Here is a 14,604-nt window from a genome sequence, read left to right as displayed (position 1 = left end):
AAAACTAGGTGCTAAAAAGTAGAAAAGTGATATGCATGAAACCCTTTTCAGAACAGTATAGCAAACCACAGGACCGAAAAGAGAAAAGGTAAAGGAGAAAAAATGTCTGCCATAGAGGCAGGCTTGGTGGGGCCACACACACAGAGAGAAACTGGGGATATTGATGGTAAGACCTGTCTGTGCACTGGTGAAGGGTTTTATACATTGTATGACTGAATCCTAATCATGAACAACTCTGTAACTGTGTATCTCACAGTGATTCAATTTAAAATATTTTTTTTAAAAAGAAAAAGAACTCCCTTTACAAGGTGCCTGGATATTTACCAGTCCCTTGACTTACCTTGCTTTTGAGTTTTACAAAATACAGATGGGTATCGAAACAATAATACACTTTAAGGGGTCAGAAAAACAGCTCAAGACCAGACAGATAGTAAAGTTGGTAGGCCACTTGCATCGAATACAGCCAACCCAGGTTTAAGCTCTGGCACCTTCTGAGGTCCTCTTACCACCACCAGAAGTGACCCTGAATGTAGAGCCAGGAGTAGGTTCTAAGCTTTGCCAGATATGGCCCAAACACAAAACAAAAAAAAAAAAAAAAAAACAAGATATTACGGTTGAGTATATACTTGCATCCATGGAAGCCAGGTTTCGTTTTGGGATTTTTTTTTTTTGGTTTTTGGGTCATATCCGGCAGCGCTCAGGGGTTACTCCTGGCTTTATGCTCAGAAATCGCTCCTGGCAGGCTCAGGGGACCTATAAGATGCCAGGATTCAAGCCACAATCCTGAATGCAAGGCAAACGCCCTACCTCCATGCTATCTCTCCAGCCCCGAGGTCAGGTTTTTGATTTCCAACACTGCACAAACCCTTGAGCTTTGCTGGGAATGACATAAAGCACTGGCAGGTGAGGCAAAAAGCCCAATTCTCTGTCCCACATATTCACTTGAAAATAATTAAGTATTTTTGCCCAGCTTTTATAAAACAGAATAATTTACAATTTGGGAAAATTTTGACAAATTTTGACAAATTCAAGAATACTTACTTCTGTTCCAATTCCAGGTTGCACGCCAGAGTACACACTATCTGGAGGAGGACCACCATACTTCCTCTGTCCAGTGGTTACATCCAGAGTATAACCAGTCCTCTCAAGCAAGGCCTAAAGTAAATATAAATCAATTTATATCTGAAATTAACACACATACAATCTAGCTTATTAATATTTTCCAAAGGTATCACCAAATATTTGAAACTACATATTTCTTTTGTTTTGTCTTTGTTTTGTTTTCGGTCACACTGGCAGTGCTCAGGGGTTACTCCTGGCTCTATGCTCAGAAATGGCTCCTGGCAGGCTCAGGGGACCATATGGGATGCCGGGATTTGAACCACGAACCTTCTGCATGCAAGGCAAACGCTTTACCTCCATGCTATCTCTCCAACCCCCGAAATTACATATTTCAAAGTAGGTAAGAAAATATCAAATTCACATTGATACTTAGCATTTAAAATAGCCCCACCTCATTTTATTATTCATTTCCTACAAGTAAGAGTTGTAGAGAAATTAGCTAAGCAAACAAAATTCTTCTATCAATGACAAGAGAAAGAAATGCAAGGATTTGTAAAAATTCAATATACACTGACCCTAGGCTCCTTAGTCTTATCTATATTCTCAATATTTTCCATTTTGCACCCTTCTACCTCAATTGTTTTCCTTTCTTGTTTCCTTTACAAACTATACATAAAGCGGTGATTTTTTCCAAATAAAAGCTTTGTAGACTTAAAAAAAAAAAAGGGTATTAATAAAAGTCATACTTTAGGCCAACCTAGGTTCAATTCCTGGCACTCTATCGTACTGCCAGGAGTAATTCTCAATGTAGAAGAACCAAAAATAACCCCTACGCATCACCAAGTGTGGCTCAAACCCCTCCCCCAAAATGGTTTACTTCTAATATAAATCTTTTCTATCTTGAGTCGTTCCTACTCCACCTTGAGTGTAGTCAATTAATCTAATCTTTATTTTATTTTGTATTTGTAATCATTTTGTATTTCTTCAAAGCAAAGTAAGATTTGGCATTACTCAAACTTTCAAAATCTTATGATTTCTAATTATAAACCTTCATATTATAAAGAGAAATCACCAAAAATCTTTGCCCTCAAGAGAGTCTATTAGGCCAAAGATGTAATTAGTGACAGAGCACATCTGTAAAGCCCTTGGCACCAAAAAATAAATTTATTTCCTATCAAAGGTCTATAGAAAAAAATATATAATCTACCTATTAGGGGAGACCTTTACACATAACAGGATTTTTTTGTTTTTTTTTGGGTCACTCCTGGCAGGCTCGGGGGGGCTATATGGGATGCCGGGATTCAAACTGGGGTCCGTCCTATGTTGGCCACTTGCAAAGCAAAAGCCTTACTGTTGTGCTATCGCTCCAGCCCCCTACAGAATTTTTAATATGATAATCATAAAGTTCAGAGGTTTTCAAAAATATCTTTGAGAACTCTGAGATTCTAATTATCTTAGTTCTCCATTCCTCTACTACTGACTCAGAAGATACTTGACTTTTAAACACAGAATTTTTTTGTTTTGTTTTGGGGCCATATCCAATAACACTCAGGGTTACTCCTGGCTATGCACTCAGAAATCGCTTCTAGCTTGGGGGATGAGCCGTGGTCCATCCTAGGTTAGCCATGTGCAAGGCAAAAGCCCTACTGCTGCACCACCGCTCCAGCCCCTAAATATAGAATTATATACAATACATATATACTCAACATTATTACACATTACTTACGTACCATATAATGCAGATATATTACACATTTATCAAAAAAATAAAAAGTTAGCTTCAGACCTATTCCATGAGTATTAGTTAATTTTTTTAATAATCATGCTTGGGCCAAAGAGAGAGTCCAGGGGCCGGAGAGATAGCATGGAGGTAAGGCGTTTGCCTTTCATGCAGGAGGTCATCGGTTCAAATCCTGGTGCCCCATATGGTCCCCCGTGCCTGCCAGGAGCAATTTCTGAGCCTGGAGCCAGGAATAACCCCTGAGCACTGCCGGGTGTGACCCAAAAACCACAAAAAAAAAAGAGAGAGTCCAGCAAATAAGGCACTTGCCCTTGCAAAAGGCCAATCTACATTTGATTCCCAGCATCCCATATAATCCCCCAAATACCATATGAGTCTTATGTAATACCATAATAATACTGTATTAATATAATACCATGTGAGCATTACTAATTACAAGGCATAAAACTGAGTGCAAGGCCAGGAATATCATGAACATCACTGGGTGAGGCCCAATAACCAAAAATAGGGGCCGGAGGGAACACATCTGCTTTGCACGCAGACGATCCAGGACAAGACAGTGGTTTGAATCCCGGCATCCCATATGGTCCCCCGTGCCTGCCAGGAGCAATTTCTGAGCGCAGAGCCAAGAGTAACCCCTGAGGGCCGCCGGGTGTGACCCAAAAACCAAAAAATAAATAAATACAGCAAATTCTACAATATTTAATTATCAATATATATGAACAGGATTATGCTATTTCATAGAAAAAAGAAAAAGGTACAGAGGCCAGGGTATGATAGCGTGGTAGAGGGCTTGTCTTGTGAGTACGAGGCTCTGGGTTCAATTTTCAGCAACGCAGAACAAAAGGTTTATTTCATAAAAGCCTTTCTATGAAAAAAATTACAAGCTATGTTTCTTTTTATTATATTTCTCTTAGGTGTTTGGGCCACACCTGACAGCATTCAGGGTTTATGTCTGGCTCTGCCCTCAGGAATTACTCCTGGCAGGCACAAGGGACCATGTGGAATGGAAGGGTTTCAAACCCAGATCAGCTGCATGCAAGGCAAACAAAACACCTTACCAGCTATGCTATTCCCTCTGACCTTGTGTTGGGGAGCACACCCGGCAGTGCTTACCCAACAGGGGTCACTCCTGGCCCTGCACTCAAAAATCATTCCTGGCAGGGTTGGGGGACTATACGGGATGCCAGGGATTGAACCTCTGTCCATCCTGGGTTGTCCGCATGCAAGGCAAATGCCCTACTGCTGTGCTATCTGCTCTGGTCCCTATTTTTAATTTTTATTTTGGCTCTTGGGCCACACCTAAAAGTGCTCAGGGATTACTTACTATTGACGCTGCTGGGGGGGGAGTACATGTTATACCAAAGATCAAATCTGGGTTGGTCACAAGCAAGGCAAATAATTTACTTGCTATATTATCTCTGGCCTCTGTCTTGCTCTTCTAAACATAAAACTGGATAGTGTACTTGTATAGCACTTGCCACAAATCCCACTAACCCCAGCTGAATCCCTGGCACTGCATATGGTCCCTGAGCATGGCCAAGAGTAATCTCTGAATGCAAAGCCAGGAATGAACACTAAGGATCACTGGGTATGGCCCAAAAAAGAAAACCAAGAATCAGAGAGGTAGATAGTACAAGGATTAAGGCACTTACTTGCCTTGAATGCTACGGTCTCTAGTTCAATCCTGATAACTATGTATATCAAAATAATCTACTTAAGTTTAACCCCTGCATTCATATATGGTCCCCTGAACACAGAGCCAGAAATAAGTCTGAACACTAACTGCAAGTGTGGCCCCAAAACCAAAAAAATTAAAAGAATAAACTTTGTTATCTGGGGCTGAGAAATTGTATAAGGGTTAGAGCAACCAATCCATAACCCACAATGTATTGCCCAATTCCCAGCAGCACATGGTTTGCCACTAAGCAACATTGGGTATGGCCCTATGGTCGCCAGCAATACACAGCACTATTATCTTCAGGCCTCAGCAATGAACCACTTAGCACCGTTGGACAAGAATCACCTGACCAAAAAAAAAAAAAAAAGAATCACCTGACCCTTAGGACCACAAAATACCACTTGAGACACCTCCAAAACAGAGAGATAGTACAGCATATAGGGCACTTACCTATAAGTAAGTAAGGGCACATGCTTTGCATGTTGCCCACCAGATTGGAGATATATGACATATATAATATGGTCCCATGAGCCCTGCCAGGAGTGATCCCTGAGCAGAGTCAAGAGTAAGCCTTACACACTGCAAGGTGTGGCCAAAAAACAAAAATAACAACAAAATATGGGGGCTGAGGATGTAGCTCAATTAAAAGCACTTTGGGGGTCAGCGAGGTGGCGCTAGAGGTAAGGTGTCTGCCTTGCAAGCGCTAGCCAAGGAAGGACCGCGGTTCGATCCCCTGGTGTCCCATATGGTCCCCCCAAGCCAGGGGCGATTTCTGAGCGCTTAGCCAGGAGTAACTCCTGAGCATCAAACGGGTATGATCCGAAAAACAAAAAACAAAACAAAAAACAAAACAAAACAAAAAAAAACACTTTGATTTGCTATGGAAAGCACTGGGTTCAATCTTGGCCAAAAAATAAATAAATAAATAAATAAATAAATAAATAAATAAATAAATAAATAAATATATAAAACAGAATAATATTAACCTTAAAACATTTGGAGCTATATTCATAACAACTTTAACATTTATAAATCAGTTAGACATTCTTGTTATATCCAGGAACTATTCTAACTATATCTTAGTTTATTTAGTCTTTACACCCCACTGAATCAGACACTACTACCATTCATTCCCATTTTATAAAATTTTTTTCTTTCTTTTACATTATTTTATCTTTTGATTTTTGGTTTATGGGTCACGCCTGGCAGTTCATAGGGGTTACTCCTGGCTCTATGCTCAGAAATCACTCCTGGCAGGCTCGGGGGACCAAATGGAATGCCGGGATTTAAACTACTAATTTTCTGCATTCAAGGCAAATGCCTTACCTCCATGCTATCTCTCCGGCCCCCTTTTTGTAAAATTTTGTTTTGTTTTGTTTTGAGTCACACCAAATGGTGCTCAGGGGTTATTCCTAGCTCTGGGCTCAGCAATTACTTTTGGCAGGTTAGGGAACCATATGAGATGCCCAGGATAAAACCCAGGTCAGCCACAAGCAAGGCAAAAACAACCTACCCACTATTTTCCAGTATATAAGACAGCTGGGCGTATGAGATGACCCCCTACTTTTCCTGTTAAAATATAGGATTTGGGCTATATTTGCCATATAAGACTACCTCTTTTAACGCACACCAAATGGAAATTAAAAAATGTAAGATTTGAATTCAACATGAAAATTTTAATTCAAATGTTTATGTCATGCATGTACTTAGCTGGAAAACTGTCACTTATAAACATAAGGCTATTTGTCATCAAACATGTAAATATAAAACAGTGATCTACATTGAGAGCAGGGAGAGGGCTCCTCCAAGAGCAGCTGGCTGGGGTGCAGTGATTAATAAGACAGCTAGAGGGAGACAGAGCGCCACCTCTGTGTCCCATAAAAACTGAACAGAGGGGATGCTGCATTAAGAGGGGGTGGATTGTTTCAGCTGGATTGTTTCAGCATGCAGTATACTGGCGTATAAAACGACACTAGACTTTTAAGAAGTTTTTCATGGGTTAAAAAGTCATCTTGGGCCCGGAGAGATAGCACAGCGGCATTTGCCTTGCAAACGGCCGATCCAGGACCAAAGGTGATTGGTTCGAATCCTGGTGTCCCATATGGTCCCCCGTGCCTGCCAGGAGCTATTTCTGAGCAGACAGCCAGGAGTAACCCCTGAGCAATGCCGGGTGTGACCCAAAAACCAAAAAAAAAAAAAAATAAAAAAAAAATAAAAAGTCATCTTATATGCTGAAAAATACAGTATTTTAAATGAAGTGAATAAAATCCAGAGGGCTTGGAAAGAAGGTATAAATAAAAGCATCTGTTTATCAGAGAAAAAAATTAACAAGAAAATATTGAATCGGGCCGGAGAGATAGCACAGCGGCGTTTGCCTTGCAAGCAGCCGATCCTGGACCAAAGGTGGTTGGTTCCAATCCCAGTGTCCCATATGGTCCTCCATGCCTGCCAGGAGCTATTTCTGAGCAGACAGCCAGGAGTAACCCCTGAGCACCGCCAGGTGTGGCCCAAAAACAAAAAAAAAAAAAACAAAAAAAAAAAAAAAAAAAATCAAGAGACATGAATAAATCAATTCAAGAAACTTAACAGGAATGTCAATTATGCACATTAATAGAACAAGGAATTATTTTTACCAAATATACAATTAAAAACTTGCTACACATACAAAAAAAATTTTTTTTGTACCAAAAATTCTTCTGTAGGTGCTGGAGTGACAGTACAGCATAAGGCATTGCCCTGCACGTAGCAGACCTGGGACAGACCCAGGTTCCATCCCAGGCATCCCATATGGTGCCCTGAGCCTGGCAGGAGCAACTTCTGAGAGCTGCCAGGTATAACCCAAAAACAAAAACAAAAAAAAAAAACTTCTGTAGGGCCAAAGTGATAGCACAGCAGGTAGGGCATTTGCCTTGCATGTGGCAGACACGGGTTCAACTCACGGTATCCTGCCAGGAGTGATTTCTAAGTGCAGACCTAGGAGTAACCCCCTAAGTGCTGCCAGGTGTGGCCCAAAAACAACAAAGCAAATGCTTCTGTAATTTCCCCTAAATAATTCTATATCTAAACACTAATTTATAGTTTACCTGTTTTTCTCCCTCAGCATCAGGGATCAAATTCAAGTCTCATGCTTACAAGGCTCATATACTTTTACATTACTGAACCTGTAAACACCAATTCAAAAAGGCTGGACTATATGAACTGCTTTAAGGAAATCTAAAAAAGACATTCAATGTTTTATTTACATTTAAGTCAAGTTTTACCTTGATCTTTGCTTCATCAGGTCCCTTTGTGGACTCTTGCACCTTGCTCCCCTGTTTCTCCCTTTGCCTATAGGTCTTCATAACTCCACATAAAAATGCACTTTTGTTCTACAACAGGCAAGAAATTTAATTAAAAAGAATCATCACAAACCACTAAAGAGTTTACAATTAAATTCAAATTTCAGAAGACCAAAATTTTAGTAACATGTTTATTCCCTCAACAAGTATTAGTGGCTACTATATGCCCAAGACCGAGGCAGACAGAAAGTAGTTAAAGACTTCAGGAAGCTTACTTTCTACACTGGCAAAACAATCTTCCATTTGTTGATTTTTAAATGCATCTGACCTATCTCTGCCAGATGTTCTGGCACTATTCCTCCCACCTCCATTATTTCCTGCCAAGATAATAAAACAGGATCAGAAATTCCAAGAATTTTTAAAAATCTGAATAATTTAAACTCACAAAAACCTATAGACCAGCAAATCTTGGTTTTTTTAAAGTAATTTCTTTGCACACAGAGGAACGTAAGGAGACTTACTTTATACTTGTGCTTCTGAAAACTCTGCCATAAGTATTTTCCCTTTCAAACTAAAGTTTTTAAAGAAGTAAAAGTAATCCAACAAAAAATAGTATTTCTCCACAGGAAAAAAATTGTAAATTGTTCCAGTTCATTTGTTCAAAGGTATTTCTGAATAATGCCTTACCTGAACATGTGATAAGTCACTTTCCTTGAACTGTTGTAGTACAGACAAAGCTCCTTCTTCATTAAATTCCCTGAGAGCATCAATTGCTCTTTCATCAAGATCGACATAAGCTACCAATCCTAAAAATCAAATTGAAAAAGGGTAACATTATTGCAACGATTAAACTGGGTTATATGTTTAACCAGGAATTCTCATATTTATTACTATCACTAAAACTACATTTCAGTTAATAAGCATTATGAAACCTTATACATCAGAGTTAATACAATAAACTACTATACAACATATATTGTATATACATATATAATATACAATATAATATAGACATTACATTATAAAACTGGAGTACAGTAAGAAAATGAAAAATAAAATATTAACATCTAAGTATAAATTTCAACTCCCATGTCTTAAAGAAAAAAATAGGGAAAAATATAAAATCCTAACCCCATTTCCCACTCCCCCAAATCTTTAAGACTGGGAAATTAAATCTGAAGTATACACTACAGATTAAATATTAAAATAATAAATTATATAGACTGTTGTCGCTAAGCAATCAAAAGTGGGGGAGGGGAAAATTTTTGAGAGAACAACTTTTACTTAGTATTTCATTCTACTCCCCCAAAAGTATCAGGCTTTTTAACCTCCTTAGCACCAAAGATAGACTGAAAGGAATCTGAGCATCTACTTTGCTGCAGTCAGAATGTGGAAAGGCAAAACTTTAAACTCTATTACAAATTCAAATGCAGCTTGAATAATCAATTCTGAAAGTCATGTTTTAAAGCATTTTTGTAAATTCTTTTGAGGTGTAAGATTACAGCATGATGTGGCATTTCAACACTAACAATGACATTATTTTTCTCAAACGGCATTAAGGACTTAAGCATGAGACTTAAAACTACATAGAAAATATATGCATTGCATTCCATAATGTTATACTATATTTAACTGCACACAGAACACCTACCAAGTTTATAATTTAAGTTTATAAATTTATCTATATCGCTATTTCAGAATTGATTTAATGTAAAATTCAAATACTTGTCACTTAAAACCTCAGGTTCATATGAACTAATATCAAAAAGTGATTCCATTTTGATAAAACCAGAACAAACTTTTATTCCATGTAGTAAATTTTTATTAACTGTAATGCCACTTAGCAAGTTACTTTTTAAAATGTTCTCATGATTTGTTTTTAAAAGCTCAAAATGAGCATACCTAAATAATTTGAGTTTCCTTACTTGAAAATTCCATCCACTATACAAAGCCACAACTTAGGACACCTATCAATCCATTCAGTCAAACCAAGCCTACACCCAAACCATCAGCCTATCAATAACAAAGCACTCTCTAAGAGCATCTCTAAACCGATCACTGCCAAGACTCTATGGCAGAATGTCACAGAAATTTCCTGAGGACAAATTTTCAAATGGGACCATCACCCAGGAGTCATTTTTAGAAGTAACTGTAATGATCTAAAGTTATGAGTTTCTTAGGTTTGATATCTTTTTTTAAGAATCAAAAAACAGGTATTTGTACTCCTAAACTTAAGACACATTTGTGAGACGATTCAGTTCTCTCTCCCAGAATATGGATAGCACACAAAGCAAGAAAGAAAGTTTCCATCTATAGCCCCAAAGGGGAGAACACATTTATTTATGAGCAACACTCCCTAAGGGTAAACATTTCTCTCCCTCTTTAAAACTTCAAACCACTTACAACCAACCATTTTAAGATATTCAAATTTGCTTAAGTACTTAACCATGGGACTCTTTATATATACATATATTTTTAAAGGCAGCTGTTTACAAACCAAACACTTCCAAATTACTGAGAGATGTGGATTTCTCTCTATTAGAAACTAGACAGGCCACAAACTCTCAAGGAGTCTTGATATTTATTATCATTTCAGACACTACAGTCTAACTAGTCCTCTTATTATGTTACCTAATCAGACCTAAGCTGGTTTAACAATCACTTTAAGAAGCTAAAAGTAGAAAAGTAAAAGCAAAATGACAACTGATTTTGATTAAGAAAAATATGTAAACTTTGCTATGCTGAAACATACATTTTAATTGGTGATAAATCTAAGACAAATTGACATACTATTCTAAAACAACTACAACTGCACATTCAACACGAAGAAGGCATCAAAATAATGAAATAAGAATATCAAAGTCAAACCCAATATGCCCTCAATGAAGGGAAAGTAAACATTCGCTCTGCATAGATCAGAAACGGTTAAGTATTATTTAACCTTACAAATCTATAAAATTCAAAGTGGTTTGCCCTCGCTTTCATAACCAGTCAGAAACAAGAAATGCATATTATACCTGTCTGAAATATTTCATCAAGTCTTTCTGCCACCTTCTGTGGGAGGCCTGCCTCTATCAGTGTCTTGTAGTGTTCTGTGTGAGTTACACTGGAAGTATCCATTGGTTCCTCCTCTTCTTTTAACTGTACCGCATTACCATTCACCTGATTAGCCATTTTATTATGCTGCTGGAAAAAATTCAGGAGCTATATTACATTAAGCCAGAAAGAACTAGTTTGTAGGACAATCATGATTTATCTAAACTAACTTGTATACATGCTGCTAATAACCTCTATCAAAATAATATTTTATGCTTTTTGTGATGTAACTAATCTAAATTTGCAATTATAATCCTATAAAACCATTAAAAATGTACATTGAAGCATTAGAGCTTTAAGAAACTTCATGTACACTAGGTAAAAAATTAAAGATTTGAATGTACTGAAAGTAGAATCGATGATTAACAAAAGCAGCTGTTGTGTCCTGGAGAGCATTATCAACAAAACAACAAAGAACCCTAAACAGCCCCTCAGCTCTCAATTTTTATACAGTTAAAAATTTGGTTCAAGAACAGTGAACACCCACAGATCACTTAGTCAAGGTATAAGGACTTTAAATTTTTTCCTAGCTCTGCTTCAGATTCAAGCAGATGTAAAATAAAATGCTGTTATCTTTAAATCAACATGCTGGTGGTTTGGGTTTTCTCCACTTCACATAAAGCAAAACACAACTTGACATTAGTATTTGTTCTAAAATTAACTGCTATTCCCATTCACAGATTTAAAAGAAAAAATGACCAAAATGTTTAAAAGCTAAGCAATTCATTTTAAGTCCACATTAAATCAAAAGTGAGCTATAGTTGAAGTTGCTTTCTTTAAAACAAAAATCACAAAAATAGTATTGAATTTTTCAAATTAGTAAAATAAAGCTGTAAAAACAAGAATGGACAACTAACTTATTCCAAATAATTTCAACAAATATGACCTAATTAGGATAAGCTTATATCATATTTCTCAAATTAACCTACCAAAATCATTTTATATGTTCAGCTTGTATGTAACGCTGAAATGGACCAACTCCCTACAGAGATTAATAACATTATGCAAGGTCAGTCTCTATACTGCCTCAAAAGACTGGGAATTTAAGGTATATTTATTTGCCTGTAGTAAAGTCACAATGAAGATAAAAGACAGCAGAATAAAGAAATTGCAACAACACTGAAATAAAAGACATGGAGGATCTTCAGAAAAAGCTTTGGGGGATGAAACTGAAAATACCTATTCTCTACCAACAATCCAAGAATCCAAGTTTCCCTTAAAAGTACTGGAACCCCTGAAACAGTCACACTTCCAGTTTAATCTAACATTGTGCAAGTCACTATATAGTTTCTAACTTAAAACCAACATTTCACTTCTAAGTCCACCGAGATTTAGCAGAAGTTAATGAAAAGGGAAGACAACCCAAAGGGAGGAGGTAGGAGTAGGAAGAGAATATAGTGTAGAATGAGTTATTCTGAAATGAGATAAATGTCTTATGATTGCAAAATAAGACTTTACAACTCAGTACTGTCTATACAAAAGCACACTGGTAAACTCTGGTGGACACAGGTCTCTCAAGGTAAGTCTTAAGTTCTAATGACTCCCCCCCCCCAAAAAAAAAAATTCCAAACTGGCGCACTTATAGTTAAGAAACTCATAGAAGAATATGTTTACTAATAATACAACCTAACTATATAAAGATGCATCCTGCAGTCCAAAATCTCATAAGCACAGTTCTGCTTTCCCATGTTCCCACAACCCCAAATACCACCATAAATTCATCAGAACTAAAAGATACTTAAGTTATCACAAGACCCTCACAGCACTGCAAGTGGGAACACTCTAAGTCACAGAACGAAGCAAATTTTTCACTGAGAAGTTCAAAGAACGTCTGTCAATTTTTTTAAGTATGGATAAAGCAAAGACAAATTGTGTATTGAACATACAACAGAAATATTTATGACTCCCATTTCAATGGACCAGTTTCCTACGTGATTTTCAAAAAGAAAAAAGAAAAACCAAGTCTGTAAACTTAACAAAACAAATAAAAGTAAAGCAGGCAAGAATAAAACTGTTCAGATCAAAAAGGGGGGTGGGGTGAGATATCTAAAGACCTTTCTTCAACCCCAAACTAAGATACTCCTTTTTTGTGACCTTAACATCCTGAGTGACATTTGAAACTCTTTCATCAATTCATTCAAACACAATGCCACGAGGCCAAACCATAGTTCTGGATGCAGCAAATGTCCTACTAAGTTGTCATTTGAGCTCAACATTTTTGCAAAAAATAAATTTTAAATTTAAAAAAGGTAGAGACTTAGGATTTACAAGGAATATTCAGAAAACGCTGGATCTGACTTTTTTCCTAAGATACGCTGCTGTGCAAGTTCTTAGTGTAAAAAAAAAAAAAAAACTAAAAAACGGGCTTTTAAAAGAACCAACGAGAAAAAAAAGAAAAACTAACGGTTATCTCCGAGCTTAGGAGCGCCAAGCCCTTATCTTAACTACGACTAACTCCAGAGGCATAATAAAATTCCGGGGATGGGGGGGGGAGGGAGGAATAATCCGGGGGGGGGGAACAAAATAAATCTCAGCTACTCAGGAAGAAGCGTTCAAGGAAAATTCCTGGCTTTAAATTTCAGCGTTGAGCAAAAGAAAGAAAAAAGGTTCCGGCCGTAGAAGCAAAGGAAAAAAGATGACTCGCTTTTGCAACTCAGCGCAGCCAATGCCACGCGCAGAATTGGGGCTCGAAGGCGCCCAAAAAGGCGTGCCCAAAAAAGCCCGAGTGTGCGTGGCCTCTCGGGGTCCCTCTTTCCTTCCTTCCAGTCTGGGCTCGCAGCGTGCAGAAGGCGGCCGGGGTGGGGGAGAAGAAGAAGAGACGGATGCGGGGCTCCCTTTCCCTTTGCCTTGGCACTGGGCTCCGGGCCCAGCAGCGGAGCAAAGTTTGCTCCCGGGAGCCTCACCTGCCTCGGGGGTCGAGCGGCCCCGCGCGGCCCAGCCCGCCCGCCCCGGCCTACCCCGCGCCCACCAGGCCCGGCCCCGCGGCCCTCCCTCCGCTCGCAGGCCCGAAAGGCGGCAGCCCCGGCCGGGCCCGAGCCGGCCGCGTGCGGGGCGGCAGGCGGAGGCGGGAAAAGGAAAAAGCACGGCCGGGAGCCGGCAGCGGCCTCGCGGGGCATCAGCAGCCCCGCGGGGCGGGCGGGCGGGCGGAGGAGCAGCCGGGGCTCGGGAGGAAGCGCCTCCTCCTCCGCCGGGCTCGGGCCCGCAGGCCCCGCGAGCCCCCAGCCGCCCCCGGCCCAGCCTCCCCGCCCCCCACCCAACTGTGCGACTGAGCGGCGGCGGCGAGCGACGGGGCCGGCCGGGTCGGGTCGCTCCGGGGCTCCCGGCCCCACCCCCCACGGGCCCGCGCGACACTCACCCGGGCGAGAGCAGGGGCCGGCGGCCAGGCCCGGGCGGAATCAGCGCGAGGGCGCTTTGAAAACGACTAGAAATGGCGCGCGCGCCACCCCCTCCCCCCGCCTCCCGGCCCCGAGCCGCGATCCCGGCAGCACGCGGGGTTTCCCGGAACTGCTTCCAGGGACTGACTCCCGGCGGCGGGCCAATCGTCTTGCGCGGCGGGCGGAGTGACAGCTCGGCGGGCCCATAGGAGCGGGGAGAGGGAAGAGACGCGCCGCTCGAGCGCCAATCGGGGAGGCGGACGGCGGAGCCAATCAGGGGGCTCAGCGCCGCCGGCTGGGGCGCCTCCGGGGCGGGGGCAGGAACACAAAGGGGTCCGTGGTGAATGAAGCCCCTGAGCCCAGGCGAGGCCT

At 40.3% G+C, this 14,604-nt stretch overlaps 1 protein-coding gene across 3 annotated transcripts in view; it reads right to left on the bottom strand.

Moving 5' to 3' along the window:
* HNRNPR (heterogeneous nuclear ribonucleoprotein R) overlaps positions 1–14,333 on the bottom strand; it is a 42,701-nt gene extending 28,368 nt beyond the window's left edge. The window contains exons 1-5 of one of the 3 annotated variants that reach the window (XM_049774755.1): positions 14,214–14,333; positions 10,780–10,948; positions 8,450–8,568; positions 7,745–7,852; positions 1,042–1,155 (exon numbers count right to left, since the gene is read on the bottom strand). In XM_049774755.1, coding sequence (XP_049630712.1) covers positions 1,042–1,155; positions 7,745–7,852; positions 8,450–8,568; positions 10,780–10,936 — 498 coding nt within the window. In that variant the 5' untranslated portion in view covers positions 10,937–10,948; positions 14,214–14,333. The remainder of the gene's footprint in view (positions 1–1,041; positions 1,156–7,744; positions 7,853–8,449; positions 8,569–10,779; positions 10,949–14,213) is intronic. The other 2 variants (XM_049774754.1, XM_049774756.1) reach the window with 2 other exon arrangements.
* Positions 14,334–14,604: the final 271 nt, after the last annotated feature.

Source organism: Suncus etruscus, chromosome 6 (assembly GCF_024139225.1).
Source record: "Suncus etruscus isolate mSunEtr1 chromosome 6, mSunEtr1.pri.cur, whole genome shotgun sequence".
Classification (NCBI taxonomy): domain Eukaryota; kingdom Metazoa; phylum Chordata; class Mammalia; order Eulipotyphla; family Soricidae; genus Suncus; species Suncus etruscus.
Note: the sequence above shows the minus strand (reverse complement) of the source record. Positions and strands in the feature narration are given on the sequence as shown.